This window comes from Serinus canaria, chromosome 2 (assembly GCF_022539315.1).
Source record: "Serinus canaria isolate serCan28SL12 chromosome 2, serCan2020, whole genome shotgun sequence".
NCBI classification, from domain to species: domain Eukaryota; kingdom Metazoa; phylum Chordata; class Aves; order Passeriformes; family Fringillidae; genus Serinus; species Serinus canaria.
In genome coordinates, this window is record NC_066315.1 from 109,731,655 (window position 1) to 109,759,247 (window position 27,593).

A 27,593-nucleotide genomic window follows, 5' to 3' on the forward strand; every position below is an offset into this window, starting at 1 on the left:
GTATTAGCAGAAGTCACTAGCCTGGCCATTACCTCTGCCATCAGAGGCTGTGCATTGATCGCTTCTCAGCATTAAAATATTCAAAATTTATCTCCACATTAGCTACCTAATATAAAATTCTGGCTCGAGTATGCCTGAGGTCTTTCTAATGCTGCATTTTGGGCTCTTAGAGGATTTTACTCTCAGGCATTATAAATTAGGCTTTATGGCCTTCCTACTGCAGTAAGTGAGGCTTAGACCAAGCAAAGAGAGAGGAACTGAAAACAAAAGCTTTGAAGAGGAAGGAGGAGCCAGATTTTGGAGAAGGATGTTTAGGCCTATTCTAGCACTTTGTAGTGTTACTGGATACTTAGTATCCAGTACTTAGCTAGTATTCTCTCTGCCTGGTTCACCACAGCAGATATCAAAGTCCTGGAATGCGTATGATGTGGTAGAGTGTGCTTTTTGCATCTGCACTACACCTGGGACTTGCTGTGTGGCTAGAATGGCACAGGAGCAGGTGGTCTTGAGAGGACGTGACATCTCCATCCTTGGAGATTTTGAAGATTTGGATTGATTACGATCATGTCACCAAATGTGACCTGATCTCATATTGGTGATGATCGTGCTCCAAGTGGGAGATTGGACTGGATGACCTCCACAGCTCCCTTTCAGCCATTGCCTCTGTGGTCTCAGTGCTGAAGATCTATTACATCAGGTTTTGTAATTCCACCCTTTGGCATTAATTGCTTTCCTGGCTCTTTGCTTTGCTTAGTCAGCACATCACTTGAGTACCAGATTTCGGTACTTTCAGCATTCCACAGGTGGGGCTTTTTATTAACACCAAGGCTGACCTTCTATTCTTCGGATCAATTTTCTATTTTTGTGCCCAGTGCATGTAAAAATCTATAAAGGCAGCACAGATGTACAGACACCTAATAACAGCAACAGGTTTCCTCTTTCTTTGAGACCTTTAAGCTTAGAAGAATGGAAGTGAGAAGCAGATTCTGGTGGCTTCCAGCACATCAAGACAGGAGTTATGCTTGTGGGCCACACAGTGCCCAGAAGCACTGTGCATATTGCACCCATATTGCACCCAGAGCCCCTGAGGCTGTGCTAGATGGACTGAAGCACACTGAAACATGTGCTTTCTGAAAACCAGTACCAGGCTTCTTTTGCTGATGCCTGGCTTGGCCTCCATAGAGGTAAGGTACTGTGCTGAGGCAGAGTGTGTTCTTCTGACCTTGGGTCCTAATGCAGAGGCAAGAAGAGGTCTGCAGCAAGGCTGCACACCGTGCTCTCCTCACCTGCACTTCTCTTCTGTAGCTTTGTTGATACATGTTTTAAACAGCTTTAGAGACTTAATAAAGAAGATTCTGTTCTTTGACACTGGTGAAGAAATAAAAATGTTTTTACAAGTTAGGGTTGCAGAGTATTTTACTGCTTGCTCCTAGCAGAACAGGTAGGGTTATGTCTGGCAGATAAAGACCTGCAATAGATTATTTTTATATTCTGTCACCACATAGCATTTCTGGCTTCTCCATGTTCTTGAGTGTTACTATGACACTTACTGGCCTTTTTAACAGAATGTTTTTTGTTGCTTGTTTTGAAAAAGGCTCAAACGTAGCTTCCTACAATTACCAAATGAATGAAACATGTTTCAATGAAGTATGCCAATAGCAAATGTCCATAGGTTGGTTACTGAAAGATAAATATGAGTATATTTGAAAACCTGGCAAAAAGTATAAGTAAGATTCCCTGTCTTGATGTGCAGAAGACAGTGGCAAATTGGCAGACTAACTTGAGCCTTGATTGAGATTGCTCTAAAATGTGTTAATCTCTACATCTGATTTAAATCCAGGGAGATTCTCAGCAGTCCAAGTGTTGTGCAGTTGGTGTTATTGATTTTATTCACCTTACAAGCTCTCTGTGAATGGTCTATGTTATGAATATAATAATGTAAACTAAGATTTCAGTATTGTCATTTCAGTCTGAAAGATTAGTTAAAATTTCATTGTCATTTTATTTGTGCAGAAAAATCTGAGGCAGAAACCTGATCAAACTCATACTTCATGAGTTAATATATCAGCATGTGTGTCTGAGAACATATTAGAAGTACTCACATGGCTTCTGTTTGACCTGCCATCTTAAGATTCTTTTTATAAGAGACTTGCATTTGGGGGCATGTATTTTTTAAGATGCTAATAAATCAGTTCAAATATTTTGCATCTAACAGTCATGAAGTTGCATAGATCTGTTAGAGACTGTGCCTATAGCCACCCTTGTTGGTTTCTGCTTAGAGAAAACAATTTGTATTTTTCTACTGTGGTAGAAGCGTGGGTGTCGATGCACTGTTGGGACATGAGGGTAAGTTTTGACCACAGTGAATGAAGTTCAGGTCTGCTCCTCAGGATGACCAGCACTGATCTGTGGTAATGTCAAACTTTGAAGCACATTGCTATTTAGGCAAGGGGAGATATGGAGAAATCATAGAGCTTTGCAGAGGGAAATGGACTGGGAAGGATGCAAAACCTCTTCTAGAAGAAGGCAGGAAGAGATGAAGTTTGTGTGATTGGTGATGCTAGAAGTGCCAGAAGTTCAGTGCCACTGCCTTGGCAAAGTGTCTTCCCTTCTTGTTTCTGATCCAAGGAAGATTTTAAAGGATGTGCCATCAAGTGGTTTTTTCTGTGTAAGCCTGAGAGCAGGAGAACGCTGGAAATGTGCAATGCAGCTTGGCAGATGTTATACTGCGCTCTCCAGTGAAGTTGTAAGCAGAGATACAGAGCTTGGTATCCAGAGCTTTGAACATCCTGGTGCTTGGGGTGGAAATGCAGGCGGAGTAGCAGACACAGGAATCGGGAAAAAAAAAGAGCATAAAATAACTAAGACCTTCGTGTGCTCTTTTATGATTAGGAGTCCATGATTTTTTACCTCTTGTAGTCTCACGTCACTTAATATTTATGCCTTTTTAAAAAATAAAGCGTTCACTATCTGAAACACGAATGCCACGCTATGATTCTTGCGAGCTGCAGCCCGTGCGGGCGGGCTTTGTGCGGTGGGGATGGCCATCGCCCCCGGCACACCCGCGCCGAGGGGAGATGCTGGGCGGCGTTCCCTGCTGCGGCTCGCCGCTGTGTAACCGAGCAGCCCGGAGTGGGGGCTCCTTCAGAAGAAGCGCGGTAGCTCCTTGGTGTGGGCAGGAGGCGGACGATGCTGAGGTACCGGGGCGCGGAGGGTGACGATGAGGCATCGCGAGTCGAGGTCTCGGCCGGTCTCGCCCGAGCCGGGCGCGCACACGGCTGTCACGGGCGGCGGTGGGCAGGGGCACGGCGCGGTCCCCACGGGCCAGGCGGCGTTTCTGTGCCGCCCACGGGTGAAAGGGCAGTCGCGGGGGCGGTGGGCCCGCCGTGCTTGGCCGGGCCGTGCGGGGGAGTGCCCGGGCGCTTTGTGTGTGCCGGGACCGCCGAACAGCTCGGGCCGCTCCGCACTCCCGGGGCGTGCGGCTCTTTGTGTGGGGGCGCGGGGCGGGGCGGGCCCCTCTCTCTGCCTCGCCTCCCTTGCCTGCCGTGCCTGCCCTGCCTGCCCGCTGCCGTCCCCGGGCGCAGCGCGGCGCCGGCCGGTTGCCATGGCGAGGGGCGGTCACGTGTGGCGGCGGCGGCGGCGGCGGCGGGGCTGACGCGCGGCGGGGCGGGGCGGGCGGGCGGCAGAGTCGCGGCTGCCGCCACCTTCCGCACACCAGCAGCAGCAGCAGCGGCAGCAGCGCGGGGCTCTGCGGAGCGGCGGGAGCGCCAATGCCCGGACCGACCCAAGCCCTGTCCCCAAATGGCGAGAACAACAACGACATCATCCAGGATAACGGGACCATCATCCCCTTCAGGAAGCACACGGTGCGGGGGGAGCGCTCCTACAGGTACGGCGGGGGGGCTGCGGCGGCGCGGGGGGCGGTTGCATAAGGCGGGCGGGCTGCAGCCCCCTGCTCTCCCCCCGGCCCCGCATTGTCCGGCTGCGGAGCGCTCGGGGGAGAGGCGGGATGCGTGCGGGGGCTTGCCGCGCCTGGGCGGAAGAAAGGCGGTGAAAAATGATAATTAAAAAAAAAAAAAAAAAAAAGAGGAAAAAAAAAAAGAGGAAAGAGGAGGGGGAAAATAAAAGGGAAGGCAAGAACGCCCCCCGCGCAGGCAGCCAGCTCCCCTTGGAAAAGAGCCGCAGCACCTCGCTGCGGATCTCGGAGGGAGGCGGCGCCGTGCGGGAGGCGGCGGCCGCGGATGGCGGGGCGCGGGCAGCCCCTGCCCGGCCGGGAGAGCCGCACCGGGCACCGGGCAGCGCCCGCCCTCCGCACGCCGATGCGGGGGTGACAGCCGCCCCCCGCTCCTCGGGGCGGGGGTGACAGCTCTCCCGGTGCCTGCGCGGGGGAGGGCGGCTCCATCCCCGCCCCCCGCTCCCCGCCAGCCCCATTTTGTGTTTATTTATCGTCTCTCATTTGGGGGGGACACCCGTCTTTTGTCGCAGTTGTAGGCATTTTTGATGAATCGTTTGGCATGCGTTGCTGGCAGCGCTTCTGCATTAACATCTCTGACAATATGTTCCGGCAGATAAGCTCATTAAAATTGTTTGCATTGTTTGATAAGGGTCGCGGCGCAGCCCGGAACGCAACTGGTTTGATGTGCTCCTTGCTGCCGACTTGAAGGGCGATAATACGGCCGGTGGCTCCTTATGTCAATATACAGTTATTTTAAATGCTGCCTGGATGACAGCAAGCAGTGCCTCTGCAGAGAACACGCCCCTTAAAGCTGATTTTCAAGCGGCAGGAAATGATGCTGCTCTCAAATATCTGACTAAAGTGGCGAGTTGTAAGCTCGAATACATGAAAACAAACGTGGATGACTTGGCTTGTTTGTCTGGAGAAAATCGCAGGATTTTTTTCTGCTGTTGAGGAATAACGGAGCTGCTACCGGCATTTGGCCATTAATAACCTTAACAGTGAATCTCATTGTTGATCATGCACTGACGGGTGAGCGTGAAATGCGTCGGAGATCCCAGTGTGTGGTTCGTTTGAATTGCACAAAATGTAGTCTCTGTCTCTCTCTGAAACTGCTTATATTTTGCGCTGTGGAGCCCCAGTGCACGCATTTAGCACAAAGTAGCAAAATTGCTTTTGCAAGGACCTGTTTCTATTTGCAGAAAGCCTGGCGCTCTCACTTCCTATATCTAAATTTCAGCTGAGAAGTACAAGATTCTGTTTTAGGGGAAAGGTGTATTTCTATCGTGCCCCTAAACAGAAATATGAAATAGATTTGAAATATCATGTATCTCCCTTTAGTTACTATGATGTGCCATAGGCACCACCGATTGCTAACTTGTTTCCTTCAGAAAAGTTCTTTGGAAAACCTCTGTTACATGGGGTTCTCCGTTCTTCTTTTTCAGTAGGTTTGTATGTGTTTTCCTGCAGTCATCAACAAATCAGTTTTCTTTTTTTTAGCTTGTCAAATCATACACTGAACTATGCCTAGAAAAGACATTTTGTGAGGCTGCTGTGTTCAGCGTGTGATGACAGGAATAACTATATCACTTGCCCAGTTTTCCAGAAGTTGTGAGGATGCTCTGCATCTGAATAGCCTTCATCCAGAAAAGTACTCCATAGTCTTTTAGGGATTTGTATCCATCTGTTTGCCTCTCTAGAGCAATATAAAGAAATACAGAACTACTGATGCATATTGTCTTTGGGCAGTAAATAAGCAATCCAGTTCAATATGTTTCAGAAATAAACTTTTAATGCACAAATAAAAATTTCCACTGAGGAATTCTATTTAGGTTGGTTTCTTTTTTTTGGAAACTTACCATGTTCTGCAGAGTCATAACTCCCATATCTGTTGATTTCTTCCTTTCTCTGGGAGAAAGTGAGAATGATACTTAACTTGCTTCCATCTGTAGCTAAAGTCCTTTAGGAAGTAAATGTCATGCATAACAGAAGGGAAATGGTAGAGAAAATACATAAAAACTGTGGTGAAGCTTCTTCTTGATACTAGAAAAAATGGCTTTTAACTTCCATGACAACCTTTAGTAGCTAGGCAAGTTTAGTCCTTGTGCAGTGGGAGTGGCAGCAGGAGATCTCTGGGTACAGCAGATGAAGTCCATCACTTTAGTGCCTGCTGCCACACTGGACTGTCAGTGCCATTCCAGACTTCTGGAGCAGCTTGTAGGGCCTCCTCATATGACACATCAAGTTGCTATGCCTCTGATTGTTGGGCTGGCTTCTTCCATCTAGGAATATGGAATAAATATATCATTAAATACAGCCAGAAGCTTGACAGCAGATGAGCAATTGTACAAAGCTAAAAGACTTCTGCATCCTGCATCTACCATGTGGATAGAGGTTCAGTATTTGCCTTTCCATTCTTCTCTCCTGTAGTAACAGAAATGCTTTCCCATTTTACAACTTTTAACATGTTCTGTTCCATAGATATTTTAAAAGAGAAGTAGTCATTACTGATCAGAAAATTTGTGTTCATCAGGTTAGATGTTCTCAGACCTAAAAAAAACCCTTTGGTTTTTCTAAAACCAGGTTTTACCAAAGATTTCATATCCAACTCCTGAAGCAGATTTAAAAACAGCTAGAGGTTGCACCATTTTACAGACTAGGAAGCTGACATGGAAGCTGTAAGTTATCCATGGAGTTGAGGATGCAGCAGGGAATTGAGCTTATACCACAAGCCCCAGCCATGTGCTCTGTATGCAAAGCCACAAATAGTTTTCCCAAGTCTTCCAAAGGACATATTATATTTTGCAGACTGGGACATACAGGCCCAGGTGTTAAATTTCTCTTCCAGCTTTACTTAGCTGGTAAATGGAAACCAGGCACTTTGGCATAAAATTTAGACACAGGGTGATGTTACCTTTTGGAGTTAATAACTGTAATCAATCTGTATTGCTCCAGTGAAATGCTGTTTCTTGTGCTTCAGATCAGGATCCTGTTTAAAATTTGGTACTGAGGTGTCTTTTTGTTGGCCTGAAGTAGACTTGGGTTAATTTCTGAGAATGGCATCACATTTAATGATAGTTTTACTTCTGCTTCAAAGATGGCTGAAAAAATTCAATGAGAAACCTAATCAACAGCTCTGTGGAGATTTTTTTTTTTTTTTTAATAAGACCTGTTTGCAGTGCTTTTTTTTTTTTTTTTTGCCAGGGATCTTGTGTGGTTGATCATATTGTGTGGCTCATCATATTTTTAAAGACTAAAGTGTTAAGAGTGAATACTTCTAGGTTCAAATGGCATACATAGTCTAAACCACCCTGGCCCTAAAGAGACAAAGGGCTGTACCTTCCTTTGCAGGATACTGTGCTTAACTTCTGCTTTGTCTCTGTGTGTTGCTAGAAAAATGGTTTTCTGGTCCTTCACTCCCTGGCTATATTTAGTTTTATACCCAGAACTTACATGAAGCAGAGGGGAAGGGGCTGACTTCCTGAATATTTTTCTTCAAATCATTCTGTTTTAGTTTTATCTATGAGTGTCCACTTTTCTAATGTTATCTGTTTTAAATATTTGTTTTTCCTAAGTGTTTTCTTCATTCTAGAAATCATTGTGTAAGCAGACAAATGATGGTGCTGTGCATAATAATGAAAGCTAGACAGCAGCTGTGATTTCCTCACCCACTGCTGGAATAAGTTGTAGGGTGTTTCAGAGCATATCTGGCTGGCTTTTATAGCAGAATGAGCTGATAACTTCCACACTGAAAGTCAAGATTTACGTTACAGCAAAATCTGTTTTGGGCTTTGCCTTCTGAACTCGCAGTGAATTGCCGGATGCTGGCTGGCCCTGGGCAGCAGAGAGCATCCTTCCCTCGGCAGGAGCTGCCCCGGCTCTGGTGACTCTGCCTGCCACACGTGTGGCTCTACTCAGGGTTCAAAGGGGGACCTATGGCTTTGCCTTACTCTGGGCAGAAGGAATTCCTTGCTCCAAAATTAGTCTCTGCTGATTGTGGTAAGCAGGTAGTTACACTGAAGGAAAAAAGACCATTTGTGTTGATAAAATTAATATATAAAGGCCCAAGCTTGAGAACTGGGAAGATGATACAGAGTAAAAGCAGTGAGCTGTCTTCTCACTTCATAGTATTGATAGGTGTGACTTCTGAAACTGTAAACACCAGTCAAAGCAAATGCTATTAAATATATTAGTGAATCTTTATTTTCAGAGGTGTTTGCTCTTGACCTAACAGTTTTATTGCAGATTGTGACAATTTCGCCCTAGATTTCATTGAAAGCAGGAAAAGGTCAATAACAAATGCTAAAAAAACCCCATCAACAAACTAACATAAATTACGCTCCATAAATTTGGCCTGTGCTTTTCAAAAAGCTGTAGTTGTGATAACCCCCTTGTCTGCCAAGCATCTGAATTGCAACAAGGTAGTTGCTATCAGGGAGAAAACCATCCTGATGACTTAGAGCCAGCAGCTTACTAGCCAGCATTAAAGAGGAGCCAAGGCAGAAATCTTTCCTTGGTTTCTGTCTGCTTAGGTACCCTCTATTTTCTCTTCTTTCACTTTCATAAAGCTGTCTTCCCATTGCTGCCGCTGCTGTTCTTCTTTAATCTTGTTTTGTGCTTAGGGAGTACTCTGCCTAGAGAGAGCTGTTTTGGTGAGAATCCTCTGCTGGGCAGATCCAGCTCTCAAATAGCACGGGGTGAAACTGTCTGAAGATAACTGGGAATCACATATGAGTGCATGTAAAAGTCTCTGTGGGTTAAGAGGATGACTCTGCTCAATATTGCATCAGTAGTTTGAGACTTAGATTATTGGGATATCTCTGCATTATTGGGATATCTCTGTTCACCTGGATTTAGATCTTCCTAGATAATACCCTCATAGTGTTTTGGGGGCTGGAGGTATTTGTTTAATTCAGGGGCTAAGAGAGGGGGGGGCTTTTTGGGGACTGGGGAGAGAGGGGAGAAAACACTTCACAGACAGCCCAGTTTGTGTAAGGACATTGCGGTAATTTTCAGAGAGCACGAAATCCTCAGCTTACACCCAAGTGCTCTCACCATAAAGGTCTGAGAACTCCAAATTTGCACCCAGCCTCCGTGGGTTTCAGAAACATCCTGTAGGTGGGAGGCTGCATTATGGTTTTTGTTGTGTGATGTGGGGTTTTTTTTAACTACCTTGTTGAGCTGCATAGCAACAGCAGTGTTTTTTTTGGCATATGAACAGAAAAAGGAGCAAATTTGGGACACGCGAGAACTGAACCTGTTGCTGGCGCTTTCAGAAACAGACATTTTGGCTTCTGTCTCTTGTCTTCAATCTAGTCTTCCTAGAAAACAGGCACTGAAAAACATGCTGCATTGTGCAAGAAAGGTGATTTGGAGGTGGAGCTGTGGAGCAAAGAGCTTGATTAAAGCTATTTCTTTGGCTCCTTTGAGGGAGATGCAGTTACCCCATCTGGACCACAGGAATGTTCTTCCAGGGGGCGTACCTGGACTAACCTTTTGTGATATAAAACTTGTTTTGGGAGCCAGTAAGAAAAGAAAATGTGTGGTAGGTCTACATTTCAAGCCTTGGCATTTGAATGTGTGACTATTTAAAAATATCTTCAGAGGTTTTGGGGTTTAGTGAGGAGGTTAGTTTAATTTGACAGTCTCTTCTCCTTCCTCATGCCCAAAGCTAATTATAGCAAAGGCTTGGTAAGGAAGCAGATAAATAGTGTGCCAGCTTTTCATGCACTTTGGAAGTGCAACTTTCAGCCTTTGTTTGATAATTGAAAACGAGTGGTCTCGCTACATCTGTTCGCAATCACGCCAGCCACCGAGTGGGATGGCATGAAGGCTATCGTGGCGCGGTGGCAGCAGCAGCAGCAGCGGTGGCGGCTCCGCTGCTCCGGGACAGCGTTTGGCTGCTCGCATCCTCCTTGCTCCCTGAATCCTGGCCTCCAGCTAGCAGCGCTGGTTGCTCGCTTCCAGGATCAGTACTGGGGAATGTAAATGGAAAACATCCGTGTTTCTTCTGTGGATGGTGTTAGCTGTGCGCTGCGGAGCTGTTTGGATCTTGCTCAGATCTCTGCTGCCTGACTCACCGATAAAGCATCTTCTTCGTATTGTTTCATTGCAGTTAGGTGGGAGGGGAAAGGGAATATAAGCTGTAAATGTTTACTAAGCATGCATTTAACTCTTGGGGTTTAAAAGTAGTGTTGTTGTCTCTATTTTTTTTTAGCACAGTTATACTGTTTTGTGCTATGAAATATTTAATTCAAGATTAAAATCTTGCCTGTGATATTTTGAGAAAAGTTTGTCTAGTTTTCTAGTGGTATGCTAAGTTATCAAATATTTTGTAGAGAAGGTTGTGTATACTGGAAGCACACCCATTAAATGTCTCAGTTTAGCCACTCTGAAATAATTTCTTTTTTCCCATAGAACCCCATGATTAGTGAAGAGTGCCTTTGTGTTAAATCTGGTTTTTTGCTATGCTATCCAAACAGGAAGTGTAAACATTCATTAGTGAATCGAGACTTAAGGATGTAGCTTCCGTAGGAAATCCTACAACTGTGCCAAATCATTCTGCCTGGAGAGGAATATGCCATGCAGGTTGGACTGTTGATCTTCTGGCCTCGTGTATGACCACCTTGCGTTGTATTGTTTCAGAGGCTTAATTTTCAATATTATGTTGCTTGGCAATTTGGAGCCCTGAGTCAGTGGAACCCTTAGTTGAGATCTGTGCACTTCAGTTTTATCTTTTAGGAGCAACTCAAGTGAATTCCCCCCCCCGCCCCCTACAGCAGGGTTCCTTAGTACCATACAGATTTCCTACCCAAGCAGCTGTAATTATTCAGAGATGCACATGAATGCAAATTCTTTCCTGTCACTCTGGAATGCAGTGTTGATGCTCAGAAGGGCTTGCTGGCAGTATGTATTAAACAATTTGGGGGGAGTGAAAATTCATTTTAGGCAAATCTTACACAGTTGTTATGCTTTGCTTCTAAAGGTTAATCTCTGTGGAGCTGGTCCAGTAATATCATGAATAGGAAGCACTGAAATATTTGAAGTAGAATACTCATTTGTTTTACTTACGGATTCAGTGTTACACAAATCATAGCTTGTTAAAATAACTATAGAATCTATGAGTAATTGTTTGTATGGAAGTGGAACACATAGCCCAGTGATATGAAAGTCCCACGGGAGCTTGTGTGTACAGAAAGACCATGGTGTGTAGGAGTGCTGAGAACAGGGAAGCAGTGGTAATTGGTTGGAAGAAGGGATACATTTTCCCAAAAGGACAGCATTCAGATGTAATTAGTCATTCTGTTGGAAACCTCGTTATGGAGAATGGTGTTTGTTATATTTTATTGAATTAGGTTGTTTGGGGTCCATATTGCTGCTTGCCCATAATAAAGTTTCAGAGTTATACATGATGCACATTCTAAGTTGGAGTCTAAATACATGGTTTTCAGTCAACACATTCATGTTGTGCTAGTTGTCAGATTCAAGGAGGCATAAAAAAGGTAATATTTTCATTTTTTTACTTCCCTTAATATTTCTGCAATGAAGACAGGCTGAGACACCTGGGGTTACTCATCCTGGAGAAGAGAATGTTCTGGGGAGACTTTAGAACAATCTTCCAGTACCTAAAGGGGGCTTGCAAGAGAGCTGGAGAGGCAATTTTTACAAGGGTGTGTAGTCGTAAGACAAGGGGCAATTGCTTCAACCTGAGAAGCAATTAGATTAGGTACTAAGAATAAATTCTTTACTGGGGGGTGATGAGACACTGAAACATGTTGCTCAGAGAAGCTGTGGGTGCCTTGTTTCTGGAAATGTACAGGACCAGATTGTATGGGGCTTTGAGCAGCCTGGTCTAATGGAAGGTGTTGCTGCCTGTGGCAGAGGCTAGAACCATATGATCATTAAGGTCCCTTCCAACCCAAACCATTTTGTTATTCTGCATATTTCTGCCTGCAGAGGCTTGGCTCTCTAGTGCACGTTTTTAGTCTGTGGTTCCCAAGTGTCAAATGAGTTCCACGGGGGTGCTGTAGAACTGTCTTGTCTCTCAAGCAGCTCTATTTTTAATATGGTGAGGTGTTTTTTCCCATTACCACATTATGCACACCCCCCAGTTGTTCCTGAAGGGTTACACAATGTGGACCTGGTGGTGCTGGTGAACAAGATGAACATGAGTCAGCAGTGTGCTCTTGCAGGGAAGAAGGCCAAGCCCCTGCTGGGCTGCATTGGCAGGCATGTAGCCAGCAGCTCCAGGGAAGTGGTTCTTCTCCTCTGGTGCTTCTGAAACCACATCTCACATACCGTGGATTTGGCCTCCCCACTTTGAGAGAGACAATGACATGCTGAAGTGAATGTGGCAGAGGGACACAAGGATGGTCAGGGGTCTGGAGCTTGTCACCTGTGTTTGGTCAGTCTGGATAGGAGCCAGCTCAGGAGGGAGAAAGATCTCACTGCAGTCTTATCTGTCTAGTGGGAAACTGTGTGTAAAGAAGGTGGAGCCAGGTTCTTTGAAGAAAGAGAAAGGGTGAGAGACAATGGCCATCAGCAGCTGCAGCAGTACAAAGTACTTTGGATATTGGCAGAAGTGTTCACACAGCCAGGATGGTCAAACCCCAGAAGCTACCCAAAGGGGCTGTGGAATATCTGTCCTTGGAGAGACTTGAAACTGAGACAAATGGCAGCCTTCTCTTGCTGTTCCTGCAGTGACTGGGAGGCTGGAGCAGATCCCTCTGGAGCGCCCTGCCTACCCGAGTCAGTTTATGATCCCATTCTGTAGCTCTGATAAACATAAACAGCTCGTGACTTAAAAAACAAAATAACAAAATCACATGCTTTAAAAATGAAAGGAATATCATCTGGAAGCAACTTTTGTACTTCCAGGAAGGCAAAATCAGTCCTGTCATCAAAGTTTTCAAATGGAAAAGAAAAATATATGTATGCAGCCTCAGTATGACTTCATCAATATCAAACATTTTCTAGTTTAATTCTTTTGAAAGCAATACTGCTGCTGCAGCACTGAAGTTTGCAGAGACACAACAGAGCAAAGGCATAGTTTTGCTGTATCATAAAATTAATTGTGTACATTGCAGTCAAAGATTATGTCTGGAAGTTAACAGCTGGTAAATTGTTTGCTCTGCTTTTAAGGAATTGTAGCTTTTTCTGATGCAGAAAATATTAGCATTATTGATAAGCTTAATCTGCAGAAAACGTTTTAACAATGAGCACAGTTCTTAAACTGTGTCAGATGTCTGCTTGGTTTGATGTGCTTTTACAGGGGGTGGTGCAGAACTGTCTTGTCGTGTGGCCTGCAGCAACATTGAGAGGGTCAAAGGAACTATCCACATTGCAACCCAGAGTACCTTCATAACTGCACTTACATCTAGTTGAAGACAATTCAAGCTATAAACCTTTTTCTTCCTTGTTTACTGTGAGAGTTAAACTTGGTAATGTCACTGTTTGCCAGCTGGAAGCAATACACTTTAGGAATTAACCTCAAGATATTCCATGAAAGGAGGCCAAATCCTATTAAACAATGCATCTATGCTTCTCTTAGCTTAAGGTGCAGGGCTTTACTGGGGCTTGTAGATAAAAAGTGTTGTAAGTAATTCAGTTTTTACAATCACAGTTACATCAAAGCAGTAAGCACCTTCTAAATAACATTATTTAGAAAACAAAGCTTTGGGGATTTCCCCCTTTAGATAGGCAGAAGATGTTAAAAGTTAAAATCTGTCCAAAAGTTGCAGTTTCACAGATCTTCAAAGACCAACATGGTTGAAAAAAAAAGTTTTGGCGAAGCTTTACTTGATGCTGGTAGACACCAATTATGTTGGTACTGCAACAGTGGTAAAATCAGTCTGTGGTTACTGGCACACAGCAAGAGTAATATGTTACATAAATCACAGATGGCCGAGCTAGAATGTTCCTACAGGGCAATTTACTTCATGCAGGATTAGTGAATTCTAGTTTTAGTTGCTCCAAAATTAATTTAGCAGTTAAGCAATTGCACTTAGAAGTTCAGCCTGGTTCTAGATAGTACTTGGTAGGATTAATTCTTAAGATATGTCATTTACCAGTAGTATGTTGGGCACCAGAATAATTTAAGGGTGCTTCTTTGTCTGTTATAGTGTTAACTCATGAGAACAAGGGAAGAGGTCAAGTTACTTTGGTATCTAAAACCAAATTTAAGTGTTGTGGCTGGTAGTCTTAACACTTGCAGTCTGTATAATATTAGGAATGGTTTGTAGGGAATAGGGAGTTTGTAATAAGCCAGTGACAGGGCTATTTATTTGGGCCTATATCCACAGCATTGGAGATGTCAGAACTCCAAGATTTATTATTATAATCATTATTGGTTTTAGTCTAGCTTTCACCAGTGGTTGAGGGAGAAGAGGGAGAGAGGTTGGTGTCAGAGCCTAGCACAAAGCTCTGCAGCATATCGGTGCAGTGGTCTGCAGAGGCAGTGCTGGCAGGGGACTTTCAGCTGGTTCATGTCACAGGTGTTGTCTGGAGCTTGGTCCTACATTCCCAGCAGAAAGCCTGGTGCTTCTCCTTTCCCTCCAAATGGCAGCAGAGCTGTGATAGCAGTGGGAAGCCTGGGCAACCATACTAAAGCTTAATATTTTCATTACAAAAATACTCAGGCATGTTTTAGAGAGTGATGCACCAGTGAAAGCAGCTAGCATGGCTGCCTGTTGCTTCATCTGTTGTCACATGCTTGTTTACAGCTTGAGGGCTTAAAATAAATGTTGTCTTCTACCCCTGATGAGTGTCGTCACCTTCCTGCCAGGATGACTTGCTCAGGGATGGAGTGGAGCTGGCTGCCTGGCCGGTACCTCAGCAGCTCGGTCGTGCACGCAGTGCTCCAGAACCTTTGCCCACGGGTCCTGGGATGGCTGCATGAGGGGTTGCTGTGCTGTTTCTTGTCCCTCACTTGGTATCACTCCAGGAACTTTCAAAGTGAAGGTGGCCTTAGAAAGCCACTTAAAAAGGACCTCATTTTCTGCAAGAAATGACTCGATGATCCTTGGTGGGCACCTTCCAACTCCTGATATTCTGCGATTCCAACATATATGTATATTAAGGTTAGAATAAATGTTGCAATGCATAAATCAGTGCATATCTGTACTGGTTTTTAATGTAGGAGAGAGAAGAGTTGATGCATGACCGAATCCTTGTGCTCTGTATCATAGTGCATCCTTTGTGAGTGGGAAAGCTGTACTGCAGTCCCTCCTTAGCTGGTGCCAGAGGTTTCCCATGGGAGTGCTCTACTCCTTAGCTTCCCCTGCCTTGGACAGCCAGGGTTTTTTAAGTGTACTGCAGTCTGTTGTTAGAAAACAGCAGCTATGTGTTAGGAGAAAGGCAATGCATTTCCCCTTGTTGAATCCTCCTGTTTTCCCTTTTTCCCAGACTTGTCCTCTTCTGAAACCCGTGGATGTTCAGCGCCTGTCTCCTGCTGACTCACAGCCTCTCTTGCCTGGCTCTGCAGGCTTGTGAGGCGCTGGAGGCTGCTCAGGCCCCCCGTCAGGAGGGCTGTATAGTATTACAAAATCTCATTTGCCATTAGGTTATGCTTGGAGTAAATCAGCGTGTTACTTTAGCCTTTCACCTCGGAATGTATACATGCCAGAGAGGAGGAGGGGGGCAGCGAAACCCCGGATAGGTCAACACTAAATTCATTTGGTGACTTCATCTGTCTCTAGCTGGATCCCATCCCTGCTGAAGCTCCCAAGCCTGCCCGCAGCGTTTTCTGGACTTAAAAGGCGGAAATGGCCGGAGCCGGGAGCAGCCGGGCTGCCAGAGCTGCTGCAGCGTGGCTGCTGTCCTGCTGGGCTCTCCTCTGACACACTGCCTCCGTGCCCTGCAGCCCCAGTGCCCAGCACTGCTGGCTGCTCCTCATCAGGCTTCCTGCTTGTTCTTAGCCCTTTCTGCTCACGGGCAGGCATTCCTTGGTGGCTGCTGAGGTGGATGGCTGTGTTTCGCCTGGGAGTTCACAGGCTGCACTCACCTGGGGCCAGTGGATGTGGGGACAGGCTCTCCTCCACTGCTGTCTTCATTTTCCCCCAAGTCTTCATTTGCTAAAGAAATCTCCTCTCTGAAAGTGAAACTACTCCTCCATCAACTCGTGGGAGCAAAATGATAAATGGTTCCCCTGTTATTTTCAGTGCTTAGGCTAGGAACTGAGGTTTGCTTGCATGGGCTGCCTCTCAAGGCATCCTTTCTTTAGTGATCAGCACTGATGTTACCTTGTTTTATGGCATGTTTTTAATCTCTTAGAAATCCTTTAGTAATGTCTGCATGTTTGCTTGGTAATCTGTTATTATCCATAAGGGAAAAAAATGAAAAAAAGGAGAATTGAAGTTCCTGCTAGTGTCTGGGTGAATGGAAACTTGTTTAACAGAAGATTAAAAATTGGTTTGCTTCTCAGCTTTCTAGAGGTTTTCTAGTTACAAAATGGTCATAGACATCTTCAGTTTTCTAAAATGCAGGTGTTTCTAATTTCTAATTGACTTGAGTTTATTGCATAAGTCTGAGAATTATTTTCCTTTGAATCAACCTTTTCTTTTCCCCCTCCCTTCACAATCCCCTTGTCCTTATTGTGAAAGGTAGACTAGTTGCCAGCGTCTATTGTGAAAATTTGACAGGTTGAATATCTTACTTCAGGGCATCAGAGCAGTGATTCAAGCTTAAGATCTTAGAGTTGAAAGCCTTGGCAGGGGGAGGATAAAGCCTTTAAGTAAAGGCTGTGAAGTTTTTTAGCATTGCAGCCTTGCCACAGTTAGGTTCCTCTCATTCAGCCTACTTCAAAGGATTTTTGTTGTCCATCATTAATAAAATGCCTTTTTAATTTGTAGTCATATTCTTTTTATACTGAAATTTTTGTGTCCTTACACCATGTTAAATAGTACCTGTCTGTTCAGCAGAAAACATTACTATTGCTTTGTTCAACAGCTCTAACGTGTGGTTTGAGGGTGCTGTGCACTGCTGTGGTTCATTTCTAACCAGAGCCAATATACCTGGGTGGAAATGGTGGTGGCCAGAGGCTCTGAATTGCTTCCATTTTGTGTAAGCTATTGATGTCTGCCTTTCTTGAACCTTTCTCCTTTGTAGAGAATTTAGGGTTTTTTTTTTAATTAACATTTGTTTCCTCTTCGAAATTGATAAGGAACCTTTCAGAGCATGCAAATACTTTCAGGCATAATGAAGATATTAGGTAGTTAGGTGTTACTGTAGCATTGTACTTGTGATGGCAAAGGTGAACCCTGAAAAAAAAAGGAATTTTGTTATTCTAGAGACATGACATTGCTGTTTCATTGCCACAGTTTCAGTGGCAGCAGGAGTGAGAATGTAGATGGAGAAATAAAGTCTTATAATATGGCAATACAACTGGCAGATTCAAGTGAATGCAAACATGACTGGCAGATGTGAGTCAGTGAAAGTGGTTTGTTCTTCTCAGGTGGACCTTTGGGTGCCCTGAAATCTTCAAAGCACTAAATAATTGTCCTGGAATTTGAAACTGTTCTTTTCAGTTTTGTGAACTACCCCAGTTTAATAACTGGTTAGTGAATAAAGTTCTATTTCTAAATGCTAGGCAGTATTCAGTGTAATGTATTGCTAGTTATTAGGCCATATCAGAGGGTTTGGCTCTAGTTGTGCATATTATTGGAATACTTCTGGTTGTGGTGTTCGCATTTGAGGAAACTAAATATCTGAAAAACAATCAATATTTTTCAGCCTCTCAGATAATAATTTTTTTTTGGGGGGGCGGGGGGAGAAGGTGCAAGTTTTCTAAAGCCATATGTAGCACAAACCAGAATTACCAGGAGCCTTTAGAGAAGGTACTCAGATTTGGGTCTAAAGCAGTCCTTTAGACCCATCATAAACATTTATGTAGGTCAAACATCCCAGCATTGGCAGGAAGCCTCTAATTTAACAGAAAAGAATTGCCTAATCCAATCAGAGTGCATCTCTATTACTCTAATTTCACTTGCATTTAAACAGGGAAGTGCAATAAGAACAATAGAAAATATGCTGTTGTCTGTGTTCAGTGATAATCCAGCAATATTCAAGCCATAAAATGTACATGGATTGCCTCAGTTTCGTCTAGACTTTGTAGAGTACTTCACAAATCATTTTAGGTTAAGTCAGATCCATGTGGTAAATGAAAAATGGCATTCAGAAGTGAGTGAGATGTACTGAAAATAAAAATGTTTTTAGCATTTCAGGGCAATTTAGTAACATGGGAACAGTGCAAAAGAGATTTGACATTCACCATTTAAAAACATGAACTCTCACAGTACTATAATCACAGGATTCTTTTATTTCTTTTTTTTTCCCATGGCAGTACCTCATTGTGATTAATCTTGTCTCTGAGTCCATTTCTGGCTAGATGGAGCCTTTGTGTTGCTTGCTGCAAATATCACTGCAGTTGCAGCACTCTGATGCCAAGGTATTAGCTGCAGAAGTACAGCAAAAGTCAAAAGGCAGAGTAAGAGCAGTGTTGTCAGCACTGCACGGGAGCTTTTTTGTGTTGATCTTCTATCTGCAGAACTCCTTTCTGTACGAGCACAACTGGTCTCTAATGACCGTGGCTACAGCTGTGTGCAGGGAGGGGCAAGAAACAGGCAGGGTCCAGCTGCAAATCAGTTGTCATTTCAGGATGGTATAAAAGGATCAATTTTCCTTGCACAGGGATTTGTCCACTGAATCTGGCAGGTTTCTTCCTTCAGAGATTTCTTTGTTTCTGCAGTAGCTTTCATCTAGAGAGCCTTTTGAGCAGCAGCTGCAGCAGTCTCATTCAGCTTCATCTTTGACTTTCTGCTGTTATTTCCTGCTTTAGTAATTTTTGGTGTGAGATCTTTTGTTTTATTGGCAGTATCTTATCAGGTGCCAGCTTCCAGAAGGTTCCTCTGTACTGTCACACAGACTTTCCACTGCATTTACAAACTTAGTATCTGTTTGCCTCTTTGCACTACTATTTAATACAAACATGTCTATTTGTTCTAAATGAGAGGCAGTGGGCAGAAACTGGAACACATGAGGTTCCACCCGAGTGGAGTAAGGGTGAGTGAGCACTGAAACAGGTTCCCCAGAGAAGCTGTAGATTTTCCTCCTTTGGAGATAACCAAAAGCCATCTGGACATAATGCTGAGCAATGTGCTCTAGGTGACCCTGCTTGGGCTGGGAGGCTGGACTGCAGTGGTCCCCTCCAACCTTCCCTATTCTGCAAAAATGTGAGAGCCTTGCAGGTTCAGATGAGATGGCAAGTGTGGTGAGGTTTTACACTACAAATAAATTCACTGCTGTAATCCTTCTGCTCTTGTCATTGTTACTGGTTTGTTGTGATACAGCTTCTCCTGTCAACAACTGTTAGTTTATCCCTGGAAAAATATAATTGTGCTTCTTGCAAAACTGTCCTTAAAAACATCTGGATAATACCTTGTAACAGCTGCAATTATCTGTAGCAAGAACAGTGGAAAATACCCAATATCTCAATGTTCAATGCTGCATATAATGCCTTAAAAAATTAATAGACTTTTGGGTGTAATGTTTACCGTCAGGCATGCTGAGCCAGTATATTTCTAACTGGGGAAACTGCTTAAGCATGTACATGATTTTCAGCACCTGTCTAATCCTCTGAACTCATGTCTGTGGTGTGTAGTTGTGCATGTGTAAAGTGTTCTTCTGAAATGGCCTAGACTAATATGTGAAGACTCTCCTGGGTCTTGAAGTAAAACAAGGGAGTGTCCTTTGTGCTTAGGCAGCACTGTAACAGCCAGAGGGTTTTAATGTCCCCCTGTGCCTCCTGAAGTGGGAGGTATGATGTGCTTTCTTCAGTCTGCTTTCAGTTGCTGTAGAATCACAAGGCACCTCTATGGAATTCTGAAGATACCAGGTAGATACTGGTTTTCAGGCTTGTGTAAGCCTCATTGCAACCTTGTGAGTCAGAGCCTTCAGTGTAAACAAGTGAAAGCCTAACAAATCAAAAATGTAAATAATGTTATTGGAAAGAAGTAGTGAATTACAACATAAAATCAAGTTGTTAGCTACTTGGCTGTTCAGAGTACGGCCTGTGTGTCTCCACCTGTCCAGCTGCTCTCTTGCATCAGCTTACACATGTTTATTAATGTGTTTTGAAGATGGATCACATTTTTCAGAGTACTTCAGCACTTTGGGAACTCCAGAAAACCCCAGCCCAGCTGTAGATGTTGAGCACAGAGGTTCTTGACTGTTGCTGAGCATGGTAGCTGCACTACCTACATCTGCTTGTTCTTTTTTTTTTTTTTTTCCTTCTTTTTTGTTTTGTTTAAGGTCTCTCTGTGTGGCAAACAGGATATGTGTGTATCTGAGCACCAAATTAGAACATGCTTACTGTAAAGGAAACCTTTCCCATCTGAGTTTATTTAGAACATAACCAGTAGGAGGGTGGGGAACAAGAGATGCAAAGAGAGGGTAAAAACTCTTTCAAGAGAAGCAGCTGTGGAATATTCACATATATATTAACAAAACACTTAAGAATGAATGGCAGTGGCATGTTATTGAGTTTTTTAATAGAAATTCTGATTCATTTTGCCTTTGCTTACAGCTGTAAGCATGCTTGTGTACAAATCTGAAGCTCTTGTTTCTAATAGCTTGAACTCGTCTCTAATAAATAGTCTGAACCTCTGTTTGACCCTTAGACCATAATAATTAATTCACAGATGTAGCATAAGTTGTATTGCAGGTATCCTTCAGGATAGCATTGTAAAACTCAAGGTTATTCATTTACTCACAGTTTCCTGCAGTAGAATTCCCCACCCCATGCAATGCAGCATAGGAAGTTGTTTGCTCCCCTGTGGGTTGCAGAAGGATGGGTATTTCTCTTTGCAGTTCTTTGTGGAAAAAGGTGATGAAGGAAGTTCTGCTTCCTTTCTCTGTGTGCATGTATTTTCTTGATCTTTTTAACAAAGTGAACTTTCCCTTTTTACTGGTGGTAGATGATGTTTTTTTCTGAGCTCTGCCTGGCCTCAGAGGCCAATTAAAATGTTCTTGAAGTAGTGGCAATTAGAGATCAGAGTAGCTTTATTTCAAATGTTCTTATCTAAATATCTTTAGTTGCTGTAGAATTCAGTGGACTCCTCTGTGTTGAAGTTCAGTTTATTATTAAGCTCGCTATTAATTCTAAGTGAATATTAAATTCATTATTCAGTTGTTATTTCAACTGATCTTACATACAATATTTAACATGTTCGTTTAATGGTGGCAGTAGTACTATCTTTCTGTTAGTTTTTTTATCCATATAAAAAAGCTAAAAATTATAAAATAAAACCCATGTGTTTCAAACTTCAGATGCCATTAGTATCAAAGGGGTTGTTTGCCCGCTCAGTGCCTTCCACCCTGATGTTGAAGCTAAGTTTTTATGGTTAGCCATTATGGTGGAGTTTTAAGAGTAAAAGGGCACTCCCTGTTTCTAAAACTTTGTTCCTAGCACTCGAATCAGTCCAAGCATTTGGTGCATGCCAAGAAAGCGACCTTTGCTAACTCTTCAGTGAATACAGGGCTGTGTTCACACAGCTGGCTGTGCTGCATGCGAGCCCGCGGGAAGAACGGAGCAGTCTGAGCACAGGCTGATTCCATCCGTGCTCCAGAGCTGCCTGTACACACTGGATAGGAAGCAGCCTGGTTCTGAATGAATTTCTGACAGTGCTTGCCTGACTATTGGAGCATGAATTTTTCAACCCTATTTTCTCTCTCTCTCTTTTTTCTTCAATTCCTTATAAAGCATATTTGAGGATTTTATGTCTTTTGTCTTATTGTCAGTAGATGGGAACAACTTGAACAACCTTCTGTTTGTGAGATTTGTTTCCTAGAAAGTGACCTGGATAAGGAACTTCCTAATCTTGTATTTAAAATTATTCTCTATGTTATGTACTAATACACTTACATGTTACCAAGTCAAGTTTTGTGCTGGTAGGTTTTTCCCATTTTACCTAGGTTGCCCCACCTAGTTAGCACACATAACTATGGGTGGAGTTAATCTGCAGTCTTGTCCCTGCAGAATTGTTTGTCAGGCTTCAAAGGGCTACATCACTGCAAATTCTCAATGGAAATAGTCCATGCAGACCTGGGGTCCTACAGAGGAAATCCTGCTCTCCTGCTCTCTTGCATTGACTGAGAAAGTTGAAGTCCAAAGCTGAGATGGCTGGACTAGCACCAGAGCTAGGCAGATCAGTGTTAGCTACAGATTGCCAGGAGAGATGAAGGTGTGCAGTCCCCAACAAACCAAGAATAGTCTTTCAACTTTTGACTCTTTGGTCATTTCTGAGACACTTCATACTTGGATTGGTTCTAGTGGACTTTCTGGAGTCCGTTACTCACAGGAACATTGCTATCTCTCTCCATGAACTTGATTCTGCTCTTTGAAACTGCTGATGAGATAAACTTGAGTGTGCTCATGTTTTCTCTTTGCAACATCCTGCAACAGAAAGATGTGACTAGGTTAGGATAACAGGGAGCAAAGTTCAGTAGTATGTGTTTCTGGTCTGTGTACCTGGGAAGATGATAAAAGCTACTATGAATTGCCAGCTTCCAGGGAGGGACCTTTGCTAACTAGAAGAATCTATCTAAGGTGATGTAACTGTGAAAAGTTCAAGCACAGAGTGCCGTTTACCAAGGTCTCAGTGAAATGTTAACTGAATACTGAAACTGTCTGTTCAAGAAGGACCGCTGGCATGGCCAGTCAGTGAAAGTCTGACTTGATATAAGAGACTGGCATTGATTTGTTTAATCTAGACTACCTGGGCTTTGGGACAGACACTGAGTGCTGTCTCTAAAGCATCAGGAAATCCACTCTGGGGAAGAAAAAGCAATTAGGGCTGGAGGATAATGTTGGCAGAAGAACAAATGGGTTTAAGCTGAGAGGAAATGTTCCTAATGTTTGAGAAGAATTGGGCTCCACAGCAGCTTTCCAACCACACAGCTGGGACTGCAAATCTCAGTTGCTCTCAGGATAGACGTTGGTACATTGATAACAGAGATAATTTGATATTCACTCTGTGACTGTTAGGAACTGAATTAATGATCCAAAAGGGCCCTGCCCCAATAAGAAATCAAGACTTCAGTAAATAGAACAGCTACTGCATCATTTAGAAGTTTTCTAAAATTTAGTGTTGGCTTAGGGAGCCTGATCATCCTGCAGTGGCAAAAAATTGGCCGGTATCAGATCACTGTATTGGTGCAGCAAATTGTGACAAAATCTTGGGTCTCTGATCCTGTCTGTGCAGCTTTACGTCTGATTTTGGGGTTTTTTCTACCTTACTGGCATGAAGCAGAGTACCATAGGTTTGTATGTTCTTTAAGTTCACAGCAACAGCCAGAGAAATATGTTCATAGGATCCAAGAGGACATTGAGGAGGTTACGTATCATCAAAGAATAAAAATTACCCCTCCTCTCTCAATAAACAAAGAGAGGGGGTTGAGTTTTCTTTTGAACAGGAAGCATATATTCATTGTATTTAGAAAAAAATTACCAAAATGTCAAAAATATTTTTTGTCTCTCTCTTTTTCCTAGTTGGGGAATGGCGGTCAACGTGTACTCTACCTCTATAACCCAGGAGACTATGAGCAGACATGACATCATTGCATGGGTTAATGATATATTAGCTTTAAACTACACAAAAGTTGAACAACTCTGTTCAGGTAAGAAAGCACAGTGTGCTCTATAAATGTTTATTTTAAAACCACTTTAAAAGTCTGATTTGTTGAAAATAGATAACTTTTAACTTTGACAGAAACCAGTTGCTCTGAAAAGAGAGACTAATGTATGTGCACAGGAAGCATTTTTACGTTTGTGTTAATCATGGGAAGATAAGGTGCCTTGGGAAAGCATAACAAAGGCAGAGGTGAATGGGACAAATGTAGCAGGAGATACATAGAAGTAATAAAAAAGGTTGGCTAAGCAAGCAGAGAATGCAGTGATAAGTTTTAGTGTTTTAAAGCCACAGGGGTGGTATCTTTTCAAATGGAGAGTGGACATAACTGGAAAAGAGACAAATAGAGAACCAGTGCCCCAGATGAACAAAATTCTCCAGCTCCTTTTCCTTCCTGAGGTTTCTCAAATCCCTGCTGATGCTTGCAGGAAAAAAGCGTGAGAAAAAGATTGAAGAAAAACCATGGATTTGAGGAAATGAGGCTTTAGCTGCTGTAAGGGCTTTAGAACTTTGTCAAAGTCTGCCTCTTTCTCTTTAAATCTGAGTTACTGTTGTAAGTATATTTGCTCATGAGCCCTGAAAAAAGGGTAATAGTTTGAATACTTCAGACATTTTGGTTAATCAGAGTTCCAGCTGTAAGATGGGTGTTAAACAACAGGGTCTGTAACTAGATGATGGCTAGAAATGACACAGAAAAAGGCTGATGTTTCACTGTGAATATACATGCCCCTTGGGAATGAATTGTTTCTGATTTCCAACTGTGATTTGTAAATTTGAGAATGCTTGGTGGAGGAGGAGTTTGTTTGTGGTGGAGGAGATCTAACTTAGATTGCTACTTCCAGACAACTGATGTGCTGGGATTATTTTATGAAGGTATTATCTTATGAAGACAGTGCTCAAAGCACATGGAAGAGGAACAACAAGACCAGATGTCAGCTATTTCTTGGTCTAGACAAAATAAATAATGGGGTCTTAAATTAATATATTTGTTTCTGCCTATCATTCTGGGTAAATTTTCTGCCTCAGAGATGTCCCCTGAAAGATACAAATAATCTTTTCAGGTTGATTGTCTTATAGCCTAGCCTTCAAAATTTAAGAAAACAATTTTCAGCTGCAGAAGTAGAGTATCATACTTGCAGCCTTGCACAACAACCATAAAAATGAAGTTGAAAAAGTGCAGGATAGAGTCAATGTAAGCAACTGATATAATCTGAACAATTAAATACACACACCATGGGAAATACTTTTTTTTTAACTGTTATTAAACTTGAAATTGAAGTGTTATCTCTAGCTGTTGTTATATTTACATGTCAGGAAGTTAGCCTAAGTATTTTATTTCGGTATATATAAAGACAGAATTCACACAGGGAGTAGCTATAGATAGGTACAGATAGATACATGCAAGCACACACTGAAGGAGATAGAAACATAGAAGGAAATGGACGTTTGCATCCCAAAATACCCAAAGTTTGCTATTGTTTGAAACAGGAAACATAGTAGACAAGTTATTGACTTGTTCCTATGTAGCTATTTAAATGCTCATAAATAGTTGAAAGGAAGCTTTTGAAGTGAGTTTTCAATCAAGTTAAATGTGTGTGGGCTTACACAAAAAAACCCACCCAACAAAAAACCAACTAAGACACAAAAAACTTCACCAAAACCGTTTCTGAAAACAGGGGAGAAGTGATCTAAGAATATATTGGCTAAGCAGAATAAAATGAGTTAAAGTTATGTAAGAAGATCAGATAGAGACACTTCAGCTGGGTGGGGCAAGGAGGGGAAAAGTATGGGAACTGTCACAAATCCACTGTCCCATTTCATTACGCAGCTTCTTATACAACTTCTGTGACCTACAGAGAGGATTTTGGGACACACCTCAAGGGAAGAACTGAAAAAGGGTCATCTCATTGCAGGTCTTACTGCATTCTGTATAAAATTAAATATTTTCTTTCTTTAGAATTTCCTGGATTGTATTGATTGTTATTGCTACTTGATGCTTCTACATTCTTGTCTTTATGGGTGAAAGCTGTTAATTTGATTTTCCCCATTTGGTTTGGTAGTCAAACTTGATGCTTACACATTCCTGTTTTTACATTCATGTGCTTTACAAGCCAGAAGGGGCTTTAGTAGCTCCTTATCTAAAGAAGCATTCTAGCACAGTACTTCCTGTGTTCAGGAGGACTTTACTCTCTGAACTGATGACTCTAAACACTGATAGAATTTTGCAGACACTAGAGCACAGTAATCTTAGACTTAATAGGTCCTTCCCATTTGAGACTGCATAGTCCATTTCTCATGTGCAGAGCATCCATGTGTAGGGATTGAAGACAGATGGACAAGCAGGTTTGGGAATCTTCCTGCATTTAGTATAGTTTTCTGTGTAAACTCAAAGCAATTTATTAAATGTACAGCTATTTTATTTAGCCTATTTCTAGTGTAGCTTTCAAGAGGGATACTAAGGGAACAGTAGTACAAATGATGAGTCAACTAGCCAAATGAGCCAACTAGCAGGCAAAGCACCAGCAAGCAAGCATGGTATGGGCTGCAGTTTGAGAATGGCCAGTCTAACTCATTCATTCTGACATTCCTTGGCTGACGTCCCTTGAACCATTGGCAGCTTTCAAGCAGATTAATGCTCGTTTCCATAAAATATGAGCATTTATCCAGGACTTCAAAGGGAAGGAATATGTGGGAAACTCTTTACAGCTATGAAGCATTTCACAGCATTAGCAGGGATCTGCAGAGGTCCCGTAACTGAATTTTTATAATCTACTGTAAAATTGTATGGACATTTTCTTCTTTTTTAGAAAAAAGCATTAGCATTAGTCATGCTGTTTTATGACTATTCAGTTCTTGTTCATTTTTGTTAATAAGGAGCAATCAAAATGCCAGAAAAAGCTAAATGTGGGGCCAAAAAACGTGGGAGAGGGAAAGCAGGGGCGATGTTATATCTGAATTAAAAGCTCAAAGGAGTTACTTTTAGGAGGAAGGAGCAACCTAGATATGACATGTGGTGGTGTTCAACACCTGGCTGTGAGACCTCATGGGTGCCCACATTTTGCAGCCAACCTAGCAATAATTTTTGACATTCAGAGCTTAAGCAAGAAGGAATAATGTGACATTCTGCCTTTACTAAAGACTTTTTTCAGAACATATCTGAAGCTTAATTTGACAGTAGTTACAGTGACAGGAAAAGCAATCCGACCTCCTTTTCCTCATTGCTGTGGAGAAGTAGCTTTGATAATACACATACTGTATCAATACCAGCCTGTTTCTCAATTTCCACTTGGAGGAACAGAGCTGCTAGGATGAGGAGCAGCACAGGAAGAGTTTGGCTTAGTCCTAAAGTATTTGTATTCTTTGGGAGTCTTAGATGTGGTTTTTGTCTCTGCTAAGTAGGCCGAGCAACGTGCAGTGTCCCCTGAGCTTTCTGAATGCCTGCTGTGGTGGTGATGTGCCAAGAAAGCCAGGTTATGGATGTGTGCAGCTCTGGAGAGTCTTAATTCAGCCTGCAGCTCCTCTGGTAATTTAGTTTTGACAACTGAACAGGGAAAATCTCTCCATCTCAATACAATTCTTTTTGCTTTAGATATATGCAGTATTGTCAGTCATTGGACTCTGGATTTGATTTCCTGCAAAATTGTTTTACCTGAATGTGAAATTTATATACCATGGTTTTGATAGAAGGCATAGTGCATTCCCTTTAGATTGGCTAAAGAGAGAGCATTTAATTTGATGCATCAATGAAATATAATAGAGAACAATTGAGAGGATGTACTGTCCTAGGATCCCATGTGCAAAACCCATAAGTCTGGGGAAGAGGAGTTTCATATGAAGTATGACATCGGTTGTTTCTTAGGAGTCATGCTGTTTTTTAAGGAATACACAGTGGTTTCTTGGAAAGAATTCTGACTAAGCAGCTTATAGCTGAATTTTCTTTAGTAAGGCTGTTTTTC

At 42.8% G+C, this 27,593-nt stretch overlaps 1 protein-coding gene across 8 annotated transcripts in view; it reads left to right on the forward strand.

Moving 5' to 3' along the window:
- MAPRE2 (microtubule associated protein RP/EB family member 2) overlaps window positions 1–27,593 on the forward strand; it is an 87,529-nt gene that overhangs the window by 26,601 nt on the left and 33,335 nt on the right. For 4 of the 8 annotated variants that reach the window (XM_050971131.1, XM_050971134.1, XM_050971135.1 and 1 more), the window contains one exon: window positions 23,499–23,626. The exons of 1 other annotated variant lie outside the window; for it this stretch is intronic. In XM_050971131.1, coding sequence (XP_050827088.1) covers window positions 23,499–23,626 — 128 coding nt within the window. Of the gene's footprint in view, window positions 1–3,695; window positions 3,890–23,498; window positions 23,627–27,593 lie in introns of those variants that run through there. 3 more of the 8 variants (XM_050971133.1, XM_030237597.2, XM_050971137.1) reach the window with 3 other exon arrangements.